Genomic DNA, 25,857 nt, shown 5'->3' on the forward strand with positions numbered 1-25,857 from the left:
ATCACACAATTATGACATCACACATTTATGACATCACATATTCTGACATCACGCATTATGACATCACACATTATGACATCACACATTATGACATCACACATTATGACATCACACATCATGACATCACACATTATGACATCACACATTATGACATCACACATTATGACATCACACATTATGACATCACACATTATGACATCACACATTAAGACATGACACATCATGACATCACACATTATGACACCACATATTCTGACATCACGCATTATGACATCACACATTAAGACATGACACATCATGACATCACACATTATGACACCACATATTCTGACATCACGCATTATGACATCACACATTATGACATCACACATTATGACATCACACATCATGACATCACACATCATGACATCACACATCATGACATCACACATTATGACATCACATATAATGACATCACACATTATGACATCACACCTGTATCATCGTCCATTGTTCCATCCACACCCTTGTGCGCCACCTTGAGGATATTTATCGAGTTGCGTAAAACAGTGACCTCTGACCTCGTCACATGATCTGGTGTGACCTTAAGTGACCTCAGCTCAGGGTTGGGGTCACTACAGGTCGCTGTGGGGTCAACCACTGTCTTTGAGTAACTGTGGATAACGAAGTGATCACTAATGGTAACGGGATCATTGTTGCCACCATTGTTACAATCATACATGTTATGACATCACAACCACATTATGACATCACACCCACATTATGACATCACAATACCTTCCACGATCACTCCCCGTCCAGCAATCGTCGCTTCTCAAATTTCCGCACAAACTTCCCCCCATGTTCTCCCAGTGTTGCCGGGCAGTTTTCAGTGTTGAGCGAACTTCACCCACAAGTGTTGCCAGGTTCGTACCAGCAGCTGTTGGCGACATCGAGTGGTCAACACCCTCGCTCTCCTCACGGTATTCGTTATCTGGGGTCAAAAGGTCAAAGTTGAAAGTAACCCAGCAAACTGCAGGTTCAACCCCCCCATCTCCCGCGTCACCCCCCCCTCCCCCTACCCCATAGTGTCATTAACATTCTAAACTCCCCCAATTTCAACCCACCATCCAATAAACCCCTACACCACCAGGACACTCCCTGGTCCCCCACCCCCCAACCACTTACTTGTCCTCCACGTATCTACTCGAAGGTCTCAACATCCCTCGTTGGTCCATAGAAATATCACGCGACCTCTTGCGACCTCGACGCTTGCGATTCTGGAAATTAAAAGAATAAACAACCAGAACAAAGTAGATCATCTGGGAATTGTTTAGTTTGTGATTATAAACGACCAACGTTTTGTCGGCCATACATCGAAGCATTATCATGGTGTGCTGTTAACTGTCTTGTCCAAATACATATACTGCACAATGGTAGCTGCGACGTAGGTTTTCCCACGAAGCCACATTTATTCCCCCCAACAACAACGACCCCCCACCTTTTTAGTTGACCTTGACTTTCTCGACAGTGGGGAATCCCCGATCCAATTATCAGGGTCGGCTCCGTATCCTGCGAGGTCTTCGAACGATGATGGGCCCTGTGATGTCACAATAGGGGGTGTGATGTCATAATAAAGAAGAAAATGAATTAAAACACGAGGAGAAAGAACTAGCATCCAAACGACAGTCGTTAAAACACAATGATACATTTTATGGACAATCCACAACGCTAAGCGGAAATCTATTTGTGTTGAATAAACATTCAAAATATATACGACCTAGTTACCTGGTATCCTGGGTATAACGATGGGTAATGTACGGGGTAGCTCTCTTCTGCTCCGTGTGGTTGGGGGTAACTCATGGTTAGGGTAGGTAACGTAGCGTTGGGGTTGGATTTCGGTTTCCCACAAATTCCGAACACCTGGAGGGGAATACATAGATGTAACTTGTTGGTAAATATTGTAAAGTTTAATTGATTGGCGGCATAAAGTGGGGTATGGCACATGAGGGGAAAGTAAAGGGAGTAAATACAACCTAATGTAATAGTTACCAAACAAGGGAGTGAATACAGTAAATGGAATAGTTGACATGATTATGAGGGAGTAAATACAAGTGAATGGAACAGCCATAATTACCGTTTTAGTGATGGCGACTTTATGTTCCTGGAACGTCATTATGGCTTCCGATATTTGCACATCGATTGAACCCAACACGATCTCTATGTTGAACGAGCCTGATAGTTTTTCAAGCAGGGAATCCATCGTGTCTGAGTACATGTGAGGATTAAGAAACACAAAAATAAAAAAATATATAATCGCTTTAACAACCATTGATAAGGTGGCAAAACAACAGTTGTTGAACCGAGATATAATTATCACAATATTAGAGAACCACACCCACCTATATACTTCTTCCACACCCCCCCAACTTGTTGCAACGAACATAAACACCCTCGAACTACGTTGAGACAAAACCCGTCGCACTCTGGCGCCATCGTGCCACCACAACGACCACAATACTTCATCCTCATGAGGGAGCTAGAGCATTCATCACTCAAAGATATCTAAACACAATGTTTGGTATTACAGAAACTATGTTATGTTGCGTGAATCTGGTCGTGATCTAGGGATCATATTGTTGGATGATTCTCATTGCATCATAACAGCATACACCAAGTGTTATTGAATATACAGCAAACAAAGTAAGTCCTGCAGATGTTGTACTGACAACCATAACACCCAATGCTTATGATGTTAGTTATTGCCAAAAGTTTACGACACCATTCGCTGAATTAGTTTAATAATCATCGTAAGTTTTATATTTCATGTCGAAAACATTTTGTTACGTATTTAACATGTGACATCACAAAGGTTGATCATTGTTACATCATGACATTGAACAATGGTCATCCATGATGTCATAATTACCTTTGATAGTTTCTTTATGACATCACTTCCTGTTTCCAACCCACGAACGAAAGCCCTCGATGCCACAAACGCTTGTTGCAACTATGATGTAATAATGCCATTGTTACATTATATGGAATCGTGAAAATTAATACGAGTTCAAAATCAAAGTAGATTGAATACACAGTAGCGCAACTAACTTTGTGAGTCAAGTATTTGCAAAATAACTAGAATTCAAATATTTGTTGTAGCATTTTACACAAGAGGATAATATTATTTATTCCAATGGTTTAATCTGAAGACATGTTACTATATTCCATACACAACAATATAACACCCCAGACCCCAGGCAACATAAACACATACCTGCATGGACAAACGATCGGGAATATCGGTGAACGGTCGGATCCTCCCCACATTCTCCCCGATGCACGCCATATACTCGTCGTCAAGCAAGTAAGATTTATTGAGAAGTTGAAACACCTTCAACATCAATGAGGTGAAAAAGTTTTCCGAGATTTCTTCCACCATTAATGGTCCCCCACTGTGGATGGGTAGGGTGAATAAAAGTTATTTATCCTCGCATGGCGGGGCAACGACAGTCGTTATAACACGGGTGTTCTGTTTCATACACCTCGTGTTCGCTTACAAGTTACCACGTATGTAACTCATTTACCCTCGCATGGCAACGACAGTCGTTATAACACGGGTGTTCTGTTTCATACACCTCATGTTCGCTTACAAGTTACCACGTATGTAACTTATTTATCTTCGCATGGCGGGGCATTAGGTGTCTTGCCCAATAACATGTACGCCCACAATGGTAGCATCGACGAGTCTTGAACCCATATCCTCAAACTAGCTAGGCAACTTTATATTGAACAACTTCAACCAACCGATAATATTCTTCAAGTTCTTTAAAAAAAAACGAAAATATTTCCGAGTTGTCGATGTAAAGACTTCCGTATGTTTCGTAGAACAAAATGTCGAGTTGCGATTTTGATTGGTCGATTAACTCAATGAAGAACTCTGTGATGTCATAATGGTTATTATGATGTCATGGATGTGTTGGGATAAATAATTATGTTAATGTTACACTTCTATCTTCTTTTATAAGTTTTTTATGTGAAAAACTTAAAGTTTCAAATTTAGTTTAATTTGGGATAAACAAAAATATTAAAACAACATAGAAATAATATATCCCCCTTCATGGTCCAACGACCGCAAATATTTGTTTGTATAACCTCACAGTGGGTTGAATAATGGTGTATATGATGTCACAATACACCAGGCAATATAATAGTAACATCACAATGGCCATTGAACACAATGTAACCAGTAGGAGGCCAGTGTTGACCAAACAAAAATAAATAATGGGGAACACTGAAGTAATAAAGGGCAAACAGATGAAGTAACTTGTTGTATGATAAGATGGTTATAACACTTGTAAAGGACATTGAATTAATTACATTGAATTAAGTGGGTTCTGCTTATGTTATCTTGTGGTAAAGGAAAATTAAATTAATTAAAACAAAGACGGAATTAGCGACAAAACAACTGTCGTTAAAATACGCTTTGGGTAAAAACTACTTGAATAAAAATGTCAAATAAAAGCGTGGCTGTTAAACCCAACATACAGTTCAAATTATTCAAACCAACAAAACATGTTATTTGAAAAACTTTTCTTAGAACATCCACTTGTTGGAAAACAATGGAAACTATATAAGGTAATTCTAGAATAATGAAAGTTGAAAGCCTTTGTGACGTCACAACACGACGCCGGACGCCAAGTTAAGTGGAGCGTGACTAAAGTCAGTCAACCGTGAAATTGAAGCCACCGGTATAAAGTTCTTTGTTTCGTCACTATATCAGGTGATTGTTGCGTCATTACAAAACACGAGGTATTGTTACGTCATAAACATAAACTGGAGATGTTTGAGTAAAATAATATTCACGATTGTTTGGTCATTTAGTTCGTGATTGTGACAACACAGCGACGCGTTATTACGTCACAAACAACGATTATCGGTTTCCGCTTTTTTTTAGGTCAGGAAACTGTGACGTAAAAGTAAAATTGTTTAAAATTATCTGGAAACACTGGTTAAATAAATCGTGCAACACTGGTCCATTGTGACGACATGTGAGGGAACAATGGACGCGATTTGAGCGGAAAACTTCGCCCAAGAACCTTTTAGCGACAGTGTTACCGGGTTGGAAAGTTACCCATATATTTACATTGTTTTAATTTATTTAATTATTTATCAGGCAACACTGAGACGCGACCCCTCCCTAAATATCGCGGTACACGCGAATCGCGATTTCTCGCAACATATTTCGACGTCTGTTACAAACCAGTGTTTCTGACGTCACATGCGCCTGTTTTCTGCAAAGTCTGGCGGGATTTCGCAAACGCTTGTGACGTAACAATGCCAAGTGTTAGAACCTCGCAAATAACAAAGGAGTCGATCGATGGAACAAAAATAACAACGTTCACGTGGGTAGCGAACACGTTCCACAACTTGATTGACAGCCGCGTTTCCGCTGCACCAGGTGAGGATTATGACGTCACAATCGCCTTAAGCTGATTAGACGTTGTCGAATTTTCGCGGTTTCGCTGTTTAAGAATCGAACACAACAAACACTGCTTGTTACGTCACAATGTCAAATATAATGAATGTGACGTTAGCATTGGGTTTAAAGTATTCTCTTGTTACGTCACAATCATTACATATCCGGTAAATTAAAGCGCGCGAAACTTGTGTGACGTAACAATAGGACTTTGTTACGAAACAATGACCCACGTGGTTGGATTTCCTTATTACGTCATAATCAAATCTTCCACGTTTCCGCATTTCTTATGACGCAACAATAAGATTTGTATTATGACGTAAGTTTGATAGACAACCATCGGTGATTATTTTAAAACAATGGGAAGTCGAAATTCATTGTAAACGTAACGTCGTCAATGTGACGTCACAACACAAACTACTAGCCATGTTTAACAAAGTTAATTGTGACGTAATAACGTTATAGGAAACCAGTACCTGGGACGCCAAACTATCTGGTTCGTAGAATCAATCGCGCGTTTTAGAAAGTTTTAAAACGAAAGTTTCGAAACCAGAATATTCTGTACAACCACAAGTCTATGTTTGAGTCGATACAAAAACATCGTATGTGACGTCACAATATTGAAACAAAAACGATTGTTGACGACTTCGAAACTTCGTGTGTGGGATTGATGACGTCACAAACACCTTTATGACACGAGAACACTTAAAAAGTAATTCAACCGTGACCTCACCATACTATACGTCATATCCGGATTCCACGTGGTCGCTAAGGCGTATCGAACACGTGACGTCAAGTGGTCACGTGGCCGGATACTTTCCAATATTGTTACGTCACAAACGACACGTTATCGTTATACAAAGGTATCGTGACGTAACAATGTTTACGAAATGGTATTATGCGCTCATAATGAACATTCCTTTATTTCAAAGAATCGCGAATAACGCGAATCGCGTCGATCGTCTATTGTTTATAATCGATGATGGCGACGCAGCCTGGGGGGGATGAAGGGAAGTAATCGCGGCGTAGATAGGGTAATTGTAACGTCATAATCACCAATACTGTGTCATAATAAGGATGTAATATGACGTCATATAAGAGGGTAGGTGTCGCGTGTGTCCATCGGTGGAATATTTGTGATGTCATAATGATGTGTGTTGAGTGTTTGTGATGTCATAATACCCAACAATACTGCATGCACTTAGTGGTTTAAGGGGTTGGGGGTTAATAGGGGGTGGTGGGGTAACATGGGTGGCGGGGTTATTATGGTTGGTGGGGTTAGTGGTGGGTAACATGGGGTTAGTTGGGTTCAATGGAGCCAACATACCCCACATTCAACGAACCGTGTAAATTAAGTGAAAACAAAAACTTCAAATCACGAAAAACAAAGTTGGTTCTAAACAAAATGTCTTCCACAAAACAGAACCGACCTAGTACAGTATCATAACTTTACATAATATTTTATTAATTTATTTGAATAGGAAACCAAAGATCACATTAACTAAAACAACGAAGAGAAGGAAATTAGCAACGAAATTACAGTTGTTATAACATGCAACGGGTAAAAACTACCTAAGTAAAAATGTCAAATAAAAGCATGGCTGATAAACCCACAATACAGTATAAGTTAACTCATATTGAGTAGTAATGAAGTATGATAAAAAAATCAGTTAAAAAGTAAAAAACACTAAATTAGAATACTTACTGTCAAGGTTATCGTGCTTTGCTTTAAGTTCCCCCCCGACCTGTTCACCCCCTCTCAACACCCCTGCTTTCAAATCTTCTTCTACCTTTAAACGGAGGTTGCGTTCCATCTTCCCCGTACAACAAGACGGCTCACGACAAACTTTACCATTAACCACTAAAAAAAAACCTTTTTTACAATTTTTAGGACAACCCATTAGTGACCACTGGAGTTGGAGCAATTGCTGTTAAGTGTCTTGCCCAAAGACACATCGCCCACAATGGTGACAACGAGTCTCGAACCCATACCCTCTGGTATACAGGTAAGCAAAAACTTACGTTTCCAAAACTTTGGTCAAAATTTCAAAAACTTTTTAGGGTTTATAACATTACATCACAGACCACATTATGACATCACAAACCTTCTACATCCAATGTTTCGTTAAAATTTTGTTGTCGATAAAATTCCAACACTTGGTGGCATCGCTGTGGTGGTGAGCTCCCTCTAGTGACCACTGTGACAGATATTCCGATAAAAACAACGAACAATTGATGAATAGAAACCATTGTTTCCTCACAATGATACAACTGTGAGCCACAATGCCCACTGTGATTATAACAATTCAACTTTTACAAACAAACTAAAATCTGGAAATAAATATATTTATATATGTATGGTACCTTACACCACAGTATACCCCATACACAGCACACCCCATACACAGCACACCACTAAACGCATAACATCCATGTTTACTTAACACTTAAACAAACCTGGATTAATATTTAACGATAATCCAAACACCCAACGAGGCCGCATATTTTTGATGTGAACCAATCGAACTACTACACTACTAACCCCTATAAACACAACACCATAACCCAGTACGCTTATAATTCCTAACCGGGTTTAAAATAGAACGTTTTGCGCAAAGACTTTTGCGGCGAGTTTTGGGCTAATTTAACAAAGTTAGTTTAATACGACTTTTCATCATAAACAATATATTGCATTCTTTCTAATCTAGCAATGAGCGTGGACCTTCCCGGCTACCTACGTTCCACAAACTTTCAATAACGTTCTTATTTATTCAACTTAAACAGCCTATTACGCGACTGTGGATCATTTACTTTAGTATTTTCGATAAAAATAAACTTTTTTCCGCTACATCTTGCCAATAATGTTAATTATATTTATATTAATACGTCATAATAGGCACATAATAAGCGTAACAACTGCTATAGTTCTAAAACGACATGAACTCAATGACGAAACAAACAAACAGATTTAAGAATTGAAGAACAATTGAATTAAAAAAAATCCCTTTTTCTCTCATTTTTTTCGCTGCTCACTAGAGCCCTCTAACGGATGAAAACTTCGAGAAATGTTTTGTTAAAAAAAAGTAACAACAACATTTATTCTCGTGTAACAACATAATGTTTTCAACGCAAAAAAAACACCTACAGAATTTCATAAGCAGTAACTTGTAAGCGGGCACAAGATGTATAGAATAGAGCACCCGTGTTATAACGACTGTTGTTGGCCCGCCATGCGAGGATAAGAAGGTTTGATTTTTGTAAGCAAGCACGAGAGGTGTATGGAACAGAACACCTGTATTATACAAGACACTTAAGAGTAATTGCTCCATTCAAATGGTCACTAATGTGTTGTCTGATTAATGGGTTGTCAGCCATACAGAAAAAAACAACAAGAAACATTTTGTTGAAATTTTGAACTGTATTTAATCTCGAATAACAATATAAAAGTTTCAACGCAAATAACAAACATATACGAAAACAATCGCCCGCAAAGTTACATAGGTGGTAACTTGTAAGCGAACATGAGGTGTATAAAACAGAACACCCGTGTTATAACGACTGTCGTTGCCCCGCCATGCGAGGATAAATAAGTTACATATGTGGTAATACATACTTGGTAAAATAGGTTACATGCATCACGTAAACGCAGCAGTTACGACGCTTTCTTTAATTTCCGGTAAAACGAATCGAGTTCTTTCAACTTCTGACCTTCCACGTTGAAGTGTTTTCTCATCCAAATATTTTAAGTCTTTCAACCAACGCAGGATCCGAATAGTTTTGTCTCGTTTGGTGGCTTGTTCAGCGCCCGTGGTGGGGTCGGGTCGGAGGTAAACTTCTCTAAGAGGAAGATGGCTCAAGCTGACAATGTTGGGGTCGCATTTAGTGGCCAGGGCGGCCTCCAACGTCCCATGTGCGCCGTGTGCATCGTTGTGCATGCGTTTTCGAATCGCAGAAGCAGCATTGAGTCCTTTATTGAGGTCTACCGACTTTAGGGGGAAACTTGTTCCCGATTCCCTAACTGGGGTCGGTTCCTTTGGTTTTGGTTCGGGGGTTACCCGGTGAGGGGAGTTTTCTTGAGTTTCCGTTGAATTTGGACGAATTCGTTTCGTTGTTTGTTGAACGTCATGGAGCGAAACCTCAACTCGTTTGACCACTACCGGTTGTGGAATGGAAAATATTTCAACCGCGTGTGGACGCTGCTGAACTCGGTTGTGCTTCAGAGCTAAAAAGGCAAAAAACAAAGGTTATCGTGACGTAATCACCATGACGTCAACCACGCTTCTTTTTTTATTTGAATGAAAAATGTTTTCAACCATAAGCGTGTTTTAACAACTGGCGTTTTGTTGCCATACCTTGTATTAAACTATTTTATAATCGTCGCTATCGTAATCGAAGAGATAAATAAACTTAATATTATTATTCCCACCTGGTACAACGGATAGTTGAGGTAACTGTTGTTGATTTTTATGGTAGCGGCCTTCAGATGATGCTCTGTGACGTAGGGGGGGAAATATATGGAAGTCGGCCCCATAGTATGCCGCCATGGGGAAGCCCCGGAGTCGATTCCTTCCATAATACCTTGGGGTGTATGACGTATCTGCTCGGAGACCTGGGTGGGTGGGTGTAAGTTGCGTTTTATATAGGTGATTTGGACAAGCCGGTTTAGGCGGTAACAAACATGACGTAACAGACATTATTTATACGTAATAATACAACCTGTTGACGCATGCTGGGATGGTAGATCGGTGAAATCTGGGCTCGCAGTTTTGTAGGGGAGGTGTACAGGTTCCTTCTTCGTTGATCGGTTGGAAGGGTATGGGTTAGAGTAAGAAGCTGGGGGGTTGGGGGTTGATGGAACTTTCTGGAAGCTTTGTAGACGCTGTTGGTGGACACGGGGGTCAGTTTGCTCGACAGCGGGCATGGGGATGGCTTGTATACGGACTTATATCTGAGGAAATGGGATTTTTAACGACCGTCGTTTTGCCGCTATATTCTGTTCTGTTTCTCAAATCTTCGCCACCTAATCGAAGTAAGAAATAAAGGTATCAATATAATTATTTGAATGAATGAATGTATTTTGTCTCTTTATAGGTCGAAGGTCATATACAACATCGTAAATTACGGGGAGTAACGGTAAAACAACAGTCGTTATAACACATTTAATGATAAAACAAAAAATTACAAAGCTGGTTCGATATACAGTTTGTTGCCCCGCGCTTAAACTATTCTAGTGTTATTTTTTTAGTACGCGTGCTTGCTGTTGATTGCATGATTATTCTTTGTGACATCACAATTAACTGATTTAATCTGCGAACTGTGACGTCATAACAAACTCGCGACTGCAATTATGACGTTACTCAAAGTCCTGTCAATCATCCCTACATATGACGTATATACGCCATTCGGCAGCGGACATGGGGTCCTACATTTATGCCCGCATTTAAAATCATGAAATAGTTATTCAATGTCTCCCCACACAGTGTTGGAGGGGGGTAAACAAAACACAATGGTTGGAGGGATTGTTGCTACGTATCTTCTTACATTGGACACAAGGATTCATAAGAGACGTGTAATGTAATATCTTGTGGGTGTTTAAACTAAAGTAGGGTAGAAATCGTATATAAAAGGTAGTTTAAATATAGACATAACATTTTAACGCTTATATAATGCGCTGGGGTCTTTTATAACGACTGTCGTTGGCCAACCTCGCGAGGATAAACAAGTTACATTTATCCCAAGAGGGATTCGAACTCGGTACCTCCTAACTACCGCATTCCATACGGGTTTTTACTTTGATAATGCGCTTTATACTTAACGGTTTAAACGCGGTGAATTCAAGAATATTTATACTTTATCTAATTTGTTTTTATCAAGCCATTTATACCCAGTACGTTTGCCATAGAAGTTTCGTTGTTTTTGTTTTTTTACATTTCAAGATCTCTATGTGAAATCAATAAAGCGTAAAGACCGGTCATTCATAGAGATCTTATAAAACCTCACGTTTCGCAACAAAGTGGGGAGTCCGGGTTTTGTTTTGGTTTTGAATCGGCGAGAAAGTCTTATTTTGGTTGAAGGTCAAATTCACTGATTGCCGAAAAATGTTTCGATTAGGACGAAAAAGTTTCCAAAGACTTCAGGTGATCTAATGTTATTGTGCCGTGCCCGTGTTAGCTCATTGGTAAGAACGTTCGCTACTTAACCATAGATACAGGGTTCAAGGCTTCATGCTGCTACCATTGTGGTGTGTCCTTGGGCAGTTAACAATATTTGTTTCAACCTAGTGGTCACTAATGGGTTGTCTAAATTGTCAGCCATGCATTAAAAACACAATCATTCACAGAGCTCTATAACATTTAAGCCAGAAGTTCTCTCTTTACATTTCAGAGCCATCAACAATCTTTTCGTAAAAATGAGAGAAAACTTTCGTCTCAACCAACAAGGTACAAACCAACATTGAATGTTGTTGCATTTTGTCTGAAACTTTGATTGGATATAAAACACAACCCACCATGCACCTCATGCTCGCTGTCGAATCGCGCATTAAAATCATAATTAATATTTTGTACAAGCTGACCCGAAAAAATCCCTGTATCCCCCAACTACCAACCTCTAACACTTTCCACCAGTATAACTTAATGATGTACAGAAAGATTCTTCACTAGTTTCCATATTTTCCCACAGCGGAATTTCGAGGCTGTTTATCATAACCACTGGTACAACAGTGGGCGTGTGTGGGGGCGTGGTTGGCTTCTGTAAGTATGACCCAAACTTCAGAGAAACATTTGAAGCAAAAATCCCAGCTTTGAAACCAACGTTGACGTTTCTGCTTGGATCTAATGTTAAAAGGTGGGGGTGAATGGAATTTAATGTGGTTTACATAAGTGAGGTTCTATGGCACGCCATGGGGCCTGGGATTTATGGCAGAGTTGGTTTATTACCACAATACCCAGGGTGCTACAACCCATTAGTGACCACTGGGTTGGAACAATTGTCATTAAATAACGCCCACAATAGCAACACTAAACCTGGTATCCTCAGTTATTTTTGTTTACTGTATTCTGTTATCATGCAACGAGAATCGCCCAACAATATGAGTGCTAGGAACAAGACGTCCACAATAGTGGCAACATTGAGCCTTGAACCCGGTACCCATTAACCACTCTTGATGTTAACTTTGTTCTTCAGTGAAGCGGAACAAACGCCAAAGATTCGTAAACCTACCAAGAAAATCCCAGATCCATTGGAAGCACCTATGGGGAATTCCCGGAAGTCTGTAAAGGGGAATACCCCGGAAAAGGTGGTAATTCCCCCAGGTAAATATGAGGTTTATTAAAAGTTTTAAAAATCTAATTGCAATTTTAGTTCCAGCTCCAGAACTCCCCGTAATAAACGAAAAAGTTGCAACAGAGACACCCAGTGTTGAAGAAAAGAGTGGTAAATATGATTTCTATGTTGATGTTGCTAAATATTGATTTTGTCCAGCGCTTATGTTGAGGTAGTTGGTACCCTTGACCAACCAAAGAGGATATGGGTTCAAGGCTCAATGTTGTTACCATTGTTGGCGTACGTGTCCTTCGACACTCAGCCGCAATTTCTCCAACCCAGTGGTCACTAATGGGTTGTCTAAAAGTTACATGCGTGGTAACTTAAATGACACAGACTTTTTTCTATCTAGATGAGGAAAACAAGGTCATTCCTGTGATGCAAATATCTGAGGATATTGTCCACAAGGAGGTAGCAGAGAGCACTCAAGAGCCCCCCCAAGTGACAGCGACAAACAACGAACAACCCCCTCCAGTGGAAGTTGATGAAGGAAGCCCTCTAGTGGAGCCGATGATGCAACGGGAAACAACGCTCGTCGATGAACTTGAGGTTTCAGCGAACGAAGTGATCTTGGGTGAAATGTTGTCTTCGTGTTCTGTCGCGTGCGCTGATGCGATTCTCGCTAATAATATCGCTGAGTCAGCGATTGCTCGACATTCTGCATTGTTACGAGTCGCCGTGGATTCAAACCAAGGTGGGGAGGGATTAAGGGATTGGGGGTTGTTGGGGTTATCTATGTTTATAATATGAGCTGGTACAATAATGGAGTCCCTTTTATTTTGAAATCCTAAAGTGAAATATCTAAACCAATATAGAGTAAAGTAGAGACTGGTACGAAGCCTCCCCTTCAACCAACCTGCGTATTATCCTACGTAGGTTGTATGGGGTGCGGGTGTTTTACGTACATTCTTACTACAGGAAGTTCCCTGGAGCGAAGTTTGCGTTGGGAATCGGTGAAACAAGCTGAAGAGGAGATGAAAGTGAAGAAAGAGGAAGCTAAGGGGGCGTCCGAGAGAGCCAGGTGGGGGGGGGGTTTACAGAAGAATATTTTGTAAAATTTATGGTCTGAATATCAAAAGTACAAAGAATAAAAAAATGTGATAAAAAATAAAAAAATGGCTAATTCTTTCACACTTTTTATCAATAAAATGGTGACATTGATGTTGAACCTGCAGAGAGGAACTTGCGAAGATGAAGTTGATGATCGAGCGAAGTCCGGATGCGGGGAGTGTGGGGGGGAGTTGGGAGGGGATGATGGAGGATGTGGAGGGTGCCGTGGTTAAGGTATAATGATGTCATCACATTATGATGTCATCACTTAATGACATCATCACCCAGGTAACAAAACGTGAGGAAGAGGAATCGATGTTGGAGGAATATCGAGCGTTGGTTGAAGACGCACGGGTGAAGTTGGACGGGAAGTTGACGGGGCTCCCTCCAGTGGGGGGGGACATAGATATCTTATTACACAACCAACACCGGGTGGAGCAGCTGCAACAAGAGCTTGTCGAGCTGAGGGAGGAGCATGAGGTTGCGCTAAAGGAGGTGGAGGAGAAAGTGAGAGAGGAGTGGGGAGGAAGGAGGAGAGAGGAGTGGGAGGAAGAGGAGAGGAGGAGAAGAGAGGAAGTGAGAGGAGAGTGGGAGGAGAAGGTAGGTTTGTATATATTGATGTTTGGATGATTTGCATTTGGTTGCCAACTTTTCCTTTTGCTTGGTTTAACATTGGTAGCTATTTTGGTCATGAAGGTGTCATAGATGTGTGATGTCATTGTTTGATGATGTCATACACTACCCGCACTCCCTATTAACAATGGTTTGTTTATGACATCATAGTTGCGAGTGAAAGAAGAAACATTAAAAGAGGAAATGATGTCACAATTAAAGCGTCAAGCATCATCGCATGCAGAACATCTGGCGCAAGCGATGAGTTATCTGGAACGACAAGCCAGCGAGAGATACGAGAAGATGTTTAATGATAAGTAAGTGGGGGGTTCAAGGCTCGATGCTGCTACCATTGTGGGCGTATGTGTCCTTGGGAAAGACACTTAACGGCAATTGCTTCAACCCAGTGGTCACTAATGGTTTGTCTAAATTATCAGCCATACAGAAAACAATCACCCACAAAGTTACATATGTGGTAATGACCTTGCTTGTAGAAAAAAATATATTCATCAGATGATTTGTGTAATCTGCCAGCTCTGGTTTTGTCTTTTGCCTTGCTGTGTAACCTCCCATACACAAGTAAAGTTACCCCATATATTGAACAAAACACCCCACAGGTTAACGGAGATAACGACCGAGTTACAACGAGAGGTGCGGGAAGCACGCGAGGAACACGAGGCACGAACGACAACCATCGCCGAGGATTTCCAATCCAAGTTGAATCTTGCGCAAGCTAAAGTGGCCGGGATTGAAAGTGTTGTTGACGGTATGTGATGTCATAATGTGTGATGTCATACTGTGTGATGTCATACTGTGATGTCATAATGTATATAAATCCTTTCTAACCCACTTCTACAGGTCGTGCCACGATTGAGGGTGAATCGCGCAAAGCCCAAGAATTATCGTTAGCTTGCGATGGGTTGTTGTTCTCGTTGAAATACGGGGAGGGTGGTTTGCCGACCCCGCTACATAAAGATCTTGAGTCTGTTAAGAAGGTAGGATCACAAACATGACAAATATATATGATGAGATTTCCATTTAAAATATTCCAGTTTAAAACAAGGCCACCTTTATTTATGTCGTAAGTTAAAATCTATAAAGATCATATTAATAATAAATTAATTTAAACAACCAAGGTAAAAGACCAACCAAACGATAATCGGAAGAAATAAACGAAGTATTATGTTATCTATGACGTCACAATGATTATTATGACGTGCACACACAGGTATACAACGAACATCCTGTCATAGAAATCTTAACGTCCGCTGTACCACACGAGGCAGTAGAGAGAGGTGTATACACGGAAGAAATGCTGAGGTCGGCATTTTCAAGAATCGGGAAAATTTGTCGTCGTGTTTCGATGATTGACGAGAATAAAGATTCGTTGCTGGTTTATTTCCTTTCGTATTTAAAGGTTGGTGTTGTTGGTACGATAGTTGTTCCACCATATTAGTAGTATTATATAAGTGGTTTCCCCCTACATTGTAATCATCACAGGATTACGAGTTCAAGGTTCATCGCTGCCGCCATTGTGCGCATTTGTTCCATGCTATGGTAGTGGTTAGCATATGCATGACTCTAGATTTTTAATATTAGGTAGATGCTGCTACCATTGTGGGCGTATGTATCCTTGGGACACTTAACGACAATTGCTCAACCTAGTGGTCACTAATAGATTGTTCAAATCCAAATTGTCGGCCATACAGAAAAACACACACCTACAAAGTTGCATACGAGGCAGACACCCCTAACCCCTTCATCTACATTACAGTCGCTGCTAACGATATCATCGGCCCAACTCCAACCACCAACCGAAATCGACGAATCAAAACTCGACGTATTCTCAATAATATCGTACGCGAACTACTGCGTGCAACACGGCGACCTCGAGCAAGCCGCGCGATTCGTGAACCAACTCACAGGGGAACCACGGAAGGTGGGGGGGTTTTGTTATATTAATAATATCTATATAATGATGCTACAAGGTGCTCTGGAAACTTTTACAAGATAGAAAAAAAATAAGAATACAACACGTTGGATGTAAAACTATATAAATCTTTGTCTTAAATTTTGGAACTAAATCTCTAAGAGAGTAGACCACCCCATAAGATCTTTGAGCAATTGTTTGTTTTATATTCTTAAACAAGCAGCGCTTAAAATCAACAATTGCTACATCTGTAGAAGGGCTATTGGCTTTTATACACCAGGCAGCAACAACATATTTAATGTCACATATTAGTTATTTATATGACATTGCTTATTATAAACGTCTTTCATTTTGATCTTGTAAAAAATTGTCAGAAAATTCCTCCTTCCTACTGCACATATATATTTAACCGTAATAAACCAGGGAACAACAACAACATGCAACTTACTTTATTAAAAGGTTGTCGACGGTTGGTTGTCCGAGGTTCGATTGTTCCTTGAAACGAGACAAACAATCGAAGCATTGTCTCTCGTATCAAACTCCATTGTTATCGGAACGCAACTTGAATAATATGTGTGATGTCATAATACTTTGTGTTTTGCAATAAACTATATTGATGTGATTGTTTGACAACAATGTGGACGTTTTCAACTATATATTCAACCCAGTGGTCACTAATGGGTTGTAGCATCCTGGGTGTTGAGGTAATGGACCAACTCTGCCATAAATCCCAGGTACCAGGTCTTACAGCACCTGGGGTATATGTTAACTACATCCATCACAGCAACCTCTCAAACAACTAACTAAACAACAACCCTTCCAGTTATCTACTAAAACCTTCACACCCCATTGTTGTTCACTATACGTTCTCACATTCACACATATTAATAAGTTTTTTCAGAAAAATAACATAGAAATCATATATACTACCTAAATAGAAATCATATATACTACCTAAATAGAAATCATATAACCCTGTATCATAAAATGTAGATAAACATAAAAATTATTTGTTTATTTAGAAAAATCAACTTTAACACAAATATAAAAGCCAGCTTAAATTTGTAGAAAAATATAAATTGTAACTCAACTAAAAAACTAAACTAATTACAAAGTTGTTCAATGTACAGTGGGTATGTGGGACCATTAATGGTGGAAGTGGGACCACAGTGGGTTGTAGGGTCACAGTCGTAGGGGTCAACGTAAGGTCACAGGATCAACACGAAAGGTCGTAGGGGTCGTAGAGGTGATTAAATCACTCAAACAAGTCCTTATATTCCCGATTTTCTATTTTCTTGTTAAAAGAATCAATTTTCTGATTTTCTTGCTTTAAATATTCGGAGATAAATCTGGAAGTAAAGTTGATGTAATGTGTATTGTGATCTTTCTATATGGGTGAGGTCCTTTTAGCTCAGGCTATTGGTATTTGTAAAGCTACATACACGCATTAACAACTCTGTATCCCTATATTCAGTTTCATTGTTAAAACACCCATGGTTTTGGCTCGTTGCCATAACACAATCTGAATATCCGGCCACAGTATTAGCTTTGAGTCAAGATCCTTATAGTTGGATATGAGGTCAATGTAAGTGGGATTTATATAAGGATTGTTGACCACAGTGATCCACCACCACGGATGTTACTTATTATACACCCACTGTATTGATACTTACTCCTCCAAACATGGGTGTTGATACGACTTGTGGTTGTCCAACAAACTTGAGTAATGAGTCCCGTTGAAATATATTCCGTCGGGTAGGGGGTCGGTTTCGTGGGTGGCCTATAATGGGGGGGGGGAGGGGGGTTAATTATGGAAACCTTCCTTTGTGGGTGTTTGTTTTGCATGACTGACCATTTGAACAACCCATTAGTGACCACTGGGTTGGAGCAATTGCTGTTAAGTGTCTTGCCCAAGGACATATACGACCACAATGGTAGCAGTATCAAGCCTTGAACCCAGTATTGTTTAAACGCCCAACCATTCCACTTTAACCCAATTGTGACGAAACATAGAAATCTTACACAGACATAGAAATAGCAACCTGAATCATCTTAATCTCGGCCTTTGAAATATTTGATCTCGTTTTCCGACATTTTCGACTCGGTTTCTGCTGCCCGCTCATGCGTAACCAACACTTCAGTTTCTCCTCGATCAAATTCTTCCCGTAAAACTTTAAATGATATTTCCTGCAAATAAAAATACCATTAAACAAATTTTCATGATTCCTGATAAACGGAAATCACTTTTTACTTTGTTAAAATGCTGACTGTTACATTCAAATGTTTACAGACGGTTTTGCAAAATTATATTGAGTTTCAACCTTTTTACTTTATACACAGGTTCTACAACCCATTAGAACTAAATTGGAAAAACCTCAGCCAAATGTCCCATGATTACAAACTATAAGATAAAGTTTAGTTGCACTATATAACCCCCTACTTTACAACACCGTCTTATCCCATTATTACAAACTATGTTCACAAACCAACTGGTAAACTTAATAAATATTAAAACCTACAGCAAGAGGTGCCGAGCATTTAGTTTCTTAACCTTCTTACTTGTTACCAAAACCCCCCCCCACAATATTCCCCACTTACCTATTATCGGGGGTAGTTTTACTAGGGGGTGGGGCCGGGGTTTTCATGGTTGGTTGAACACGGGGTTCAAGTTCCAATGTTGATGTTTTCGTAACAAACGTCACGTCATTGTCCTCGTCGGGGGTGTCTGTGATGTCATAGATGGTAAATATGATGTCATAATTATAAGTTCTTTTGGAATATTTTGTCTTAAACAACAGACGTTCAACAACAACCCCTATATATAGAAAATTAAAAGATCAAATATCAAAAAAATTCCCAACATTTTTTTCAGAGTTTTCCAACACATTATGACATCACCCTTATGATATCACCAATATGACATCATCACCTGTGAAAGCTACGACTCCAGTAAGAGCGATGACATCACCGACCCCGGTCACATGACCTAACGATCGTAAACGAGCCGAGAAGGAGCCCCTTAAAAGTGGGGGGGAGAAGTGGAGGGTCACCTCGTTTAGGGGGGTGGGGGTAACGTCAGGGGATCTGCAGGGGGGTGGGTTAATAAATACAAAAGTAAACCAATATTTATTCGAAACTATTATCTTCATTTCAAATGGTTTAAAATCTTTATGGAAGAAGTTGTGTTAGTGCATACGTTAGTTTTATCTTTTCTTCATCTCAACTCTGTAGGGGTTGTGTTAGTGCATAAAGTTTTACAATGCTACTGTGGTTAAACCACCCCAATTATGCCGTTAAATAAAGTCTTCTAAATCAAGTTTTTGGCTTTCTTTCACCATAGAAATCTAATTGACCATTTTTATATCACAAGAATTAAACAGTTAAGAAAATATTCCACCCAGCAACCCCCCCCCCCGCATGTTGTATTCCTTACCTCCCCGGTCGCAACAATACCCTCGTTCGTTTCGAATCGTCGCAGTTGAACGAGTTCTCGCTCAGCACGAGGTCGAAGTCACTGGTGCGAGTCATCTTACCCCCGGCGGCCAATAGGAACGCAGCGTCAGGGTTGACTGCACGCATGAGCGATTGCGCTTCAGCGAGGTTCTTGTCCTGATGCATTGTGGGTGATGTATTAATAGAAATAATATAAAATATTCTATATTGGTGAGAGTTGGTGCAAACACGCCAATTGTTACTTTGTTAGATCTTTAATTATTTTAATGTAATGAGAAATTAAAAGAAAATCAATTTGTAATTATATTTTATATTTTGTCTATGGTTGTTCCTTGTAACCCAATTCTAAAATTTAAGCCAGATCTTTAACGTCATTAAAATGATGATGTCATAATGCTGACTCACCTTAAGATCGTCATGGTGACCTGTGAAGGCGACACAGCAAATAGTCCCTGATGTTGCTTGTTCGAGGAGGTTAGGGGTCATGACCCCGTGGTCAACGAAACAGGTCATGGGGTCAACACACGAGGTGCATGCTCCCAACATCATCGTCCCTCTAGTGGAGGGATCGGGGTGATCGACGATGCACGACACAACGCTCGATATCGGAATGTAACTGTGGAGGAGAATAAAAATAATATTTATTTATTTTATATCATGCTCTGATAATATTGTTAATAATGACTTTCCTTCTTAAAGCGCCATCGTTTTTATTAAATTTGTTATTTATGTTTTATTTATATATGGTTGTATGCGCGCCAGAAATTCCTTCGAAAATATCAGTTGTGGCTTTCACCTGTTTACACCAATTCCCACTCACCCGATGGACTCCACGACCACACGGAGTCTCTTAAGAGCTGCGGCACCAGGTCGTGACGCCCGTCGCTTCGCAACAACCTCCACCAATCGTCGTTGCAGATGCTCGACGTTGAGCAGAGTGGCGTCACCCCGACAACACTGCGTTCGTATCGTCACCCACCTCACCCTCTCACGATGTAACGCAACTATTGATGCCCCGAGTTTGTCGGCGTGCGACCCCGGGATCCCCGTCACCACCGTGATCACGACCTGTGTGATGTCATTGTGTTGATTATGACACCGATTCTATTTAAATTTATTTATATTACAAACCAACCTAACACAAAACTTTTGCAATTAATTTGTAAATTAAAAATGATGTTTTCGTTTCTGTTTCTTTCAGAAGTAAATCAAAGTTCAAAAAATAGAAACAACATTTTCACCTTTTCATCCTTCTTGGGACTGTTCCCAACACCCGGGGATTCCCCCGTGGGTACTTCCAGCAACATGGGGATTTCTGAAGAGGGCACACCAACCCCACCTAGTGATGAACTTACCCCGAAGTGGTTCATGAAATCTGGGGAGGGGTTCCATTAACAATCACCATTGTTAAGTGTTTATCAATGTTGTTCAGTTAACGACAACATCAAACAAAAAGAAAAAAAATGTGCGAGTTAAGTTTTCACTCAATTATATGATTTAATCACAAACGTGACAAACCCGGTCTACATCTTAAGTTCCCCAAAACTCAAGGCCCCGACAAGCAACCATAAACAATAGAAATAACCAAATGTGAACGGCGAGTCACATTTCCGCACAAACTTACTCGTAAGTTGTGGTTGTATCGATTTCCCCGCTTGTCCCAACTTGCCCCCCTTTCCGTGGTAACTCGTCCCACATTGCCAATCATAATCAGCATTCAGGGCAACAATCAACTGCTTTGTGATGTCATCATGATGACTCAGCTTCTTAAATTTCACCGAGTCACAATCCAATGATTTCAACACAGGGACAACCTGGAGGTTATTTTTAATTTATAAAAAAGGATATTCATTTTTGTTAAATTATGAATAATAAACATATAGTAGGGTGGGGGAAGATGGGACACCTTTTAATTTTGTTTTCTCGTCGCATTTGGTAGTAAACAAAGAACATTTAATGAATTATAAAACCGTTTCCCCACGATTCCCATAGATCGTTGGTATTTGTTTAAAATACGATCGGGATATTTGGAAATTATGTGTTAAAAGTGTCCCATCTTACCCCCACCTACTATAGGTATTTTTAAATTATGTATTATTGAAAAAATTGTTTTATTTATGTATTTCGTTTTTTTAATGATGTAACTAAAAATTCTCATCTTTTCTATTTTCTAAAAAAAACAATGTACAAACTTTGTTTTTGAAGTTTTTTGCCCCTGGTGAATGGGGGGCGAATACGACGGTGAATCGAGGGTTCTGATTGGTCGAGAGGAACGAGGGTAACAGCCAATCAGAAGTCTTGTTGAACCGAACGCTGAAGCTGATTGGTTCGTTATCGACAAACTCGTATGACGAGATATCGTCACGGTTGATCAGGAATCGTGGAGCGTGACGGGGGGTTACGAGGACGGAGCCATCAATATAGAAATCTAATGAAGCTGAAACATAGATATAATATAATTAATGTGGGGACAAAACTTTTACACATGTGGCAAGTACAAGTCTACAATAGGTTTTTATCAATAATTTAACATTAATATAACTGCTTAGGCATACCACCACTTATTTATACCATGTTGTTATATGTCCCGTGGTAGCTTGATGGTTAATAAGTTTTTAAATCGAATATTAAATGCCCGCGTTGCCATGACACTATCATTGTTATGTCATAATCATCTCACCTTCACTTGTGACATCACAGAGGGCATTGTTTGAACACAGAACACCATTGTTACATCGAACAACCAATTCCTTTGTTTCCACTTCTTCACTTTTGCCCTGAATTTTTAATTTTAATAAAACCAAAACCTGGTGACCTTTATTTGACCTCTTACCTGCCATTCCTGGTACAGGGGAATCCCCGATGTTAGGACAAGTTTCGAGTTGCTTTGTGGATCTGGAGGTTTTAGAATTAGTTTGTTATATCATGCATGGTAGGGTAAGTAACAGTATGGTCATGTATGGCTGATAATTTGGACAACCGATTAATTCAGTGACCACTAGGTTGGAGCCATTGTCGTTAATTATCTTGCCCAAGGACACGGACGCCCACAATCCTCAAGTTACAATGAATTAAACTCAACAAACACACCAACTCACCACTGCCTCCTAGTGTTGAGATATTGGAGCACACAAAAGTATCTGAATACACGAGGCTCCCCAACACCTCATGCCCACCGTCGAGACTTCGGATTCCATGAATTTCGACGCAAACTTTCAACAGACAACCGCTTGACTTGAAGTTAATTTGTCTGAAATTTAAACAAACTTTAATTATTTACTTTAACACGAAGATCAAACAAGAAATTGATTTAAGCAAAATTTTTTTAACAAAAACTAATTAAAATAAAACATGTTTAAATTAAACTTTAACACTTTATTAAACAAACTTATTTAAAATCTTTATGAAAATAAACTTTAAATAAAAAACCAACCTTCCCTTGTTGTCGACGGCAACCACCTTATGCTTAACATCGCCTCCTGGTGGAAGTTTACCCACGATATCACGAACGATACGATCGGAGTTTGCTAGCGTGTGATTGGTCGATGCCTCGGTCATGAGAGCGTGACCGACACGCACACAAACATCATATAAACCAACAAGGAGGTTAAAGTCCCTGGGGGAAGATGGATTATTATTTAGTCGATATATAAATGGTGCCCTCCCCAATCATGCTATGCTTTATATTCCAAATGCAAGGGGGGGGGGAGGGATAACCATTCATCCAAATGGTACAAAAAAGTGTTTCAAATTAAACAACTTTAAACTTTAAATTCACCTCAATCTTGCTTGTCCTTCCTCCACCAGTGGGCGCACCATGTAAGTACGAGCGCAACTTATCGGGGACTTTGGGGCGTGGAAGTGCATCACCTGGTGGTTGAACATAGAAACATAATAAAATATGGGGTGGGTTCGCAACCCAAGGGTACCGGGTTCAATGCTCGATACTGTTGTGGGCGTATGTGTCATTGGGCAAGACAACGAATAGACATTACTTCAACCTAAGCAGCACTCTGGGTGTTGGGGTAATAGAACAACTCTGGTCTAAATCCAGGTTTCCCTGGCATGCTTTACCATTAGTAGTAGGGCCGTATCCACATAGAAATAACATACCATATGCAATGCAGGTCCGTTGATTCCGGAACTCTTGATCGTTGCGATCAATGAAGCACGACCACGATCGCTGGTGCGTGTCCCGAAGCAAACCAAGGGTTCTGATTGGTCAATATTATCAACATCTCGATTCTGATTGGCTGAGAGTCGGCCGTGACGAAAATAGCTTTTCATCGGCTGAAATATGATGTCTATGTTGGTGGGTTTTAAAATTATTTAATTAAGAATTAGCGATTAATTGTCTGCTGTTGCTGCCGTAAAATTTAAGTAAAGGCTCTTTTGGAAAAATTATCATTAAATTTTCCTTTAAACAACTAATGTCACAAACCCGTGTTTGACCTTTTCACCTCAACGTAACCATGGAATGCATGATTAACCGGTTTGTGATGTCATAATACACCCCGGGGGTATATACAGCGAGTATGAACGTAAGTTGGTGAAATATTTTGTCGATTCTCGGGATTTCCAACAAACCCGAAATACATCATAAGAATTTTGCAAACCTGGCTTTTTCAATCGCAAACGCATGTTTTAACAACAGTATCAGATTTTGTTAACCTAATACCACAGTTACGGCTGACAAATTTATTGTTGCTCCCCAAGGATAAAATCGCCCCACTGAAGATATTATGTGCTTGCTGTATCCATCTTACCCCACCCAACTATAAGCCATCTTACCCCACAGTACCATCTTACCCCACAGTACCATCTTACCCCACAGTACCATCTTACCCCACAGTACCATCTTACCCCACCCAACTTTAAGCCATCTTACCCCACCCTACTATAATGTTGAAACATTTAGCTGATTGTTGATAAACAGAAGGCTCAGTGATGCGACAGAGGTTGTAACAATGGCCATTATTACCAACAATCCCTGGGGAATCACTGTATCTGCTGTTGCCAAGCATTGGGTTGAAACAATCAACCTTTCATGCTTATCTGATTCAGCTGGCAACTTATGTGAACACCGATGTTTGAAAGTTGATACAGCCACAGGTTGTTTTCATCACGACGGGGATATCATGAAACAATACATTGTAGAGAGCGGCACCCAGTGGCCACATCGACATCATATATCGCCACGGAGCCAATACATGGTGTCACTGTTGCTACGAGGTGCCCGGGTGGAGTGGTGGTTAGACGCTTGTATCGTAACCGAAGGATACCGGGTTCAATGCTCGATACTGGTGGCCGTGCCTGACCTTGGGCAAGACACTTAATGGCAATTTCTCCAACCCAGTGGTCACTAATAGGTTGTAGCACCCTGGGTGTCGGGGTAATGGGCAACTTTTGCCCAAGTCCCTGATAGCCAAGCCTGCCTTTGCTACAGAACCTCGTAGTTCTCACTTATATAGAATATTATAATCTTATCAAGGTTAAACATTTTCTCAAAAACTTCTTTTAGAGAAATAAAATAAATACTTCAAAACCTCGATAACGAAATCCTCTGTGACATCATAGTTGATCAGCGATGGGGAATCCCCGTTGCCATGGACAACCACGTTGCTCATGCACTCCATCCAGTGGCTCTCAAACAACGGTAACGAGCGAACAATTATCCGTTCTAACGAGGAGGGGTCCAACCCCATGTAGACGGGGGTGAGGCGATCGTGTACGTTGCTTACTTCGTGTTTTAATGTGAAGAATCCACCCCTGGGATGGAAGAGGAATTATTTTATATTCTTACAAATGATATAAATGCTATAGAAAGAAACAAAAAGTGTTAAAATTTGTAAATATCTGTGAATGGATCATATAAATGTCTTATATATGTTGTGGAAAGACGCAGTAGGTGTTTTTAAACCAATTTAAACACACCCCCTAATACAATAACCCACCCGCCTGCAACAACAACAATAACCCACCCCCCTGCAACAACAACATTGACCCACCCCCCTGCAACAACAACATTAACCCA

The 25,857-nt window shown here is 40.2% G+C and overlaps 4 protein-coding genes and 1 non-coding gene across 5 annotated transcripts in view; 1 reads left to right on the top strand and 4 right to left on the bottom strand.

Moving 5' to 3' along the window:
- Positions 1 to 445: 445 nt before the first annotated feature.
- Positions 446 to 7,794, bottom strand: LOC100182244 (glypican-6-like). The gene is made up of 13 exons (XM_018815180.2): positions 7,561 to 7,794; positions 7,161 to 7,316; positions 3,784 to 3,916; positions 3,254 to 3,431; positions 2,909 to 2,989; positions 2,382 to 2,544; positions 2,117 to 2,247; positions 1,768 to 1,902; positions 1,481 to 1,579; positions 1,168 to 1,259; positions 1,062 to 1,081; positions 778 to 973; positions 446 to 653 (listed from the first exon to the last, which is right to left on the bottom strand). Exons 1-13 carry the CDS (start codon positions 7,703 to 7,705, stop codon positions 461 to 463), a joined length of 1,722 nt encoding a protein of 573 aa, XP_018670725.1. The 5' UTR covers positions 7,706 to 7,794; the 3' UTR covers positions 446 to 460.
- A 961-nt stretch (positions 7,795 to 8,755) lies between these two features.
- Positions 8,756 to 12,138, bottom strand: LOC100176017. The gene is made up of 4 exons (XM_002124573.4): positions 12,063 to 12,138; positions 10,172 to 10,403; positions 9,882 to 10,064; positions 8,756 to 9,677 (listed from the first exon to the last, which is right to left on the bottom strand). Exons 2-4 carry the CDS (start codon positions 10,374 to 10,376, stop codon positions 9,091 to 9,093), a joined length of 975 nt encoding a protein of 324 aa, XP_002124609.1. The 5' UTR covers positions 10,377 to 10,403; positions 12,063 to 12,138; the 3' UTR covers positions 8,756 to 9,090.
- On the top strand, positions 11,432 to 17,006 carry LOC100179906 (MICOS complex subunit MIC60-like). Its single transcript, XM_002124636.5, has 15 exons — positions 11,432 to 11,592; positions 11,840 to 11,895; positions 12,137 to 12,301; positions 12,641 to 12,768; positions 12,818 to 12,889; positions 13,131 to 13,472; positions 13,697 to 13,799; positions 13,954 to 14,062; positions 14,117 to 14,428; positions 14,612 to 14,757; positions 15,058 to 15,206; positions 15,299 to 15,435; positions 15,669 to 15,857; positions 16,215 to 16,379; positions 16,830 to 17,006. The coding sequence occupies exons 1-15, from the start codon at positions 11,554 to 11,556 to the stop codon at positions 16,938 to 16,940; spliced, it is 2,223 nt and encodes a 740-aa protein (XP_002124672.1). The 5' UTR covers positions 11,432 to 11,553; the 3' UTR covers positions 16,941 to 17,006.
- A 358-nt stretch (positions 17,007 to 17,364) lies between these two features.
- LOC100186224 (uncharacterized protein C20orf194 homolog) overlaps positions 17,365 to 25,857 on the bottom strand; it is a 12,804-nt gene continuing 4,311 nt past the window's right edge. The window contains exons 7-24 of the mRNA XM_026837975.1: positions 25,370 to 25,592; positions 23,937 to 24,113; positions 23,602 to 23,693; positions 23,257 to 23,439; positions 22,922 to 23,073; positions 22,657 to 22,718; positions 22,504 to 22,600; positions 22,016 to 22,260; positions 21,448 to 21,637; positions 21,065 to 21,198; positions 20,644 to 20,891; positions 20,229 to 20,439; positions 19,804 to 19,979; positions 19,300 to 19,454; positions 18,969 to 19,095; positions 18,413 to 18,557; positions 18,044 to 18,150; positions 17,365 to 17,719 (exon numbers count right to left, since the gene is read on the bottom strand). Coding sequence (XP_026693776.1) covers positions 17,626 to 17,719; positions 18,044 to 18,150; positions 18,413 to 18,557; positions 18,969 to 19,095; positions 19,300 to 19,454; positions 19,804 to 19,979; positions 20,229 to 20,439; positions 20,644 to 20,891; positions 21,065 to 21,198; positions 21,448 to 21,637; positions 22,016 to 22,260; positions 22,504 to 22,600; positions 22,657 to 22,718; positions 22,922 to 23,073; positions 23,257 to 23,439; positions 23,602 to 23,693; positions 23,937 to 24,113; positions 25,370 to 25,592 — 2,818 coding nt within the window. The 3' untranslated portion in view covers positions 17,365 to 17,625. The remainder of the gene's footprint in view (positions 17,720 to 18,043; positions 18,151 to 18,412; positions 18,558 to 18,968; positions 19,096 to 19,299; positions 19,455 to 19,803; positions 19,980 to 20,228; positions 20,440 to 20,643; positions 20,892 to 21,064; positions 21,199 to 21,447; positions 21,638 to 22,015; positions 22,261 to 22,503; positions 22,601 to 22,656; positions 22,719 to 22,921; positions 23,074 to 23,256; positions 23,440 to 23,601; positions 23,694 to 23,936; positions 24,114 to 25,369; positions 25,593 to 25,857) is intronic.
- Positions 24,999 to 25,047, bottom strand: mir3599 (microRNA 3599). Its single transcript, NR_034331.1, has one exon. It is a non-coding gene; the product is annotated as a microRNA 3599 (primary transcript).

This window comes from Ciona intestinalis, unplaced genomic scaffold (assembly GCF_000224145.3).
Source record: "Ciona intestinalis unplaced genomic scaffold, KH HT000043.2, whole genome shotgun sequence".
Lineage (NCBI taxonomy): Eukaryota > Metazoa > Chordata > Ascidiacea > Phlebobranchia > Cionidae > Ciona > Ciona intestinalis.

Excerpts from the sequence above, each read along its gene's own strand:
- LOC100182244 (XM_018815180.2), bottom strand. The coding sequence starts at position 7,705 with ATGGTTTCTATTCATCAATTGTTCGTTGTTTTTATCGGAATATCTGTC. Across the intron at positions 3,432-3,783 it reads GAACTTGAAGAATATTATCG|TGGGGGACCATTAATGGTGG; the intron begins GTTGGTTGAAGT and ends ACCCATCCACAG. Across the intron at positions 1,260-1,480 it reads AGTCAAGGTCAACTAAAAAG|AATCGCAAGCGTCGAGGTCG; the intron begins GTGGGGGGTCGT and ends TTTAATTTCCAG.
- LOC100176017 (XM_002124573.4), bottom strand. The coding sequence starts at position 10,376 with ATGCCCGCTGTCGAGCAAACTGACCCCCGTGTCCACCAACAGCGTCTA. Across the intron at positions 10,065-10,171 it reads ATCCCAGCATGCGTCAACAG|GTCTCCGAGCAGATACGTCA; the intron begins GTTGTATTATTA and ends CCACCCACCCAG. Across the intron at positions 9,678-9,881 it reads TCAACTATCCGTTGTACCAG|CTCTGAAGCACAACCGAGTT; the intron begins GTGGGAATAATA and ends TTGCCTTTTTAG.
- LOC100179906 (XM_002124636.5), top strand. The coding sequence starts at position 11,554 with ATGTTTCGATTAGGACGAAAAAGTTTCCAAAGACTTCAG. Across the intron at positions 13,473-13,696 it reads CGCCGTGGATTCAAACCAAG|GAAGTTCCCTGGAGCGAAGT; the intron begins GTGGGGAGGGAT and ends TTCTTACTACAG. Across the intron at positions 14,758-15,057 it reads GAGAAGATGTTTAATGATAA|GTTAACGGAGATAACGACCG; the intron begins GTAAGTGGGGGG and ends AACACCCCACAG.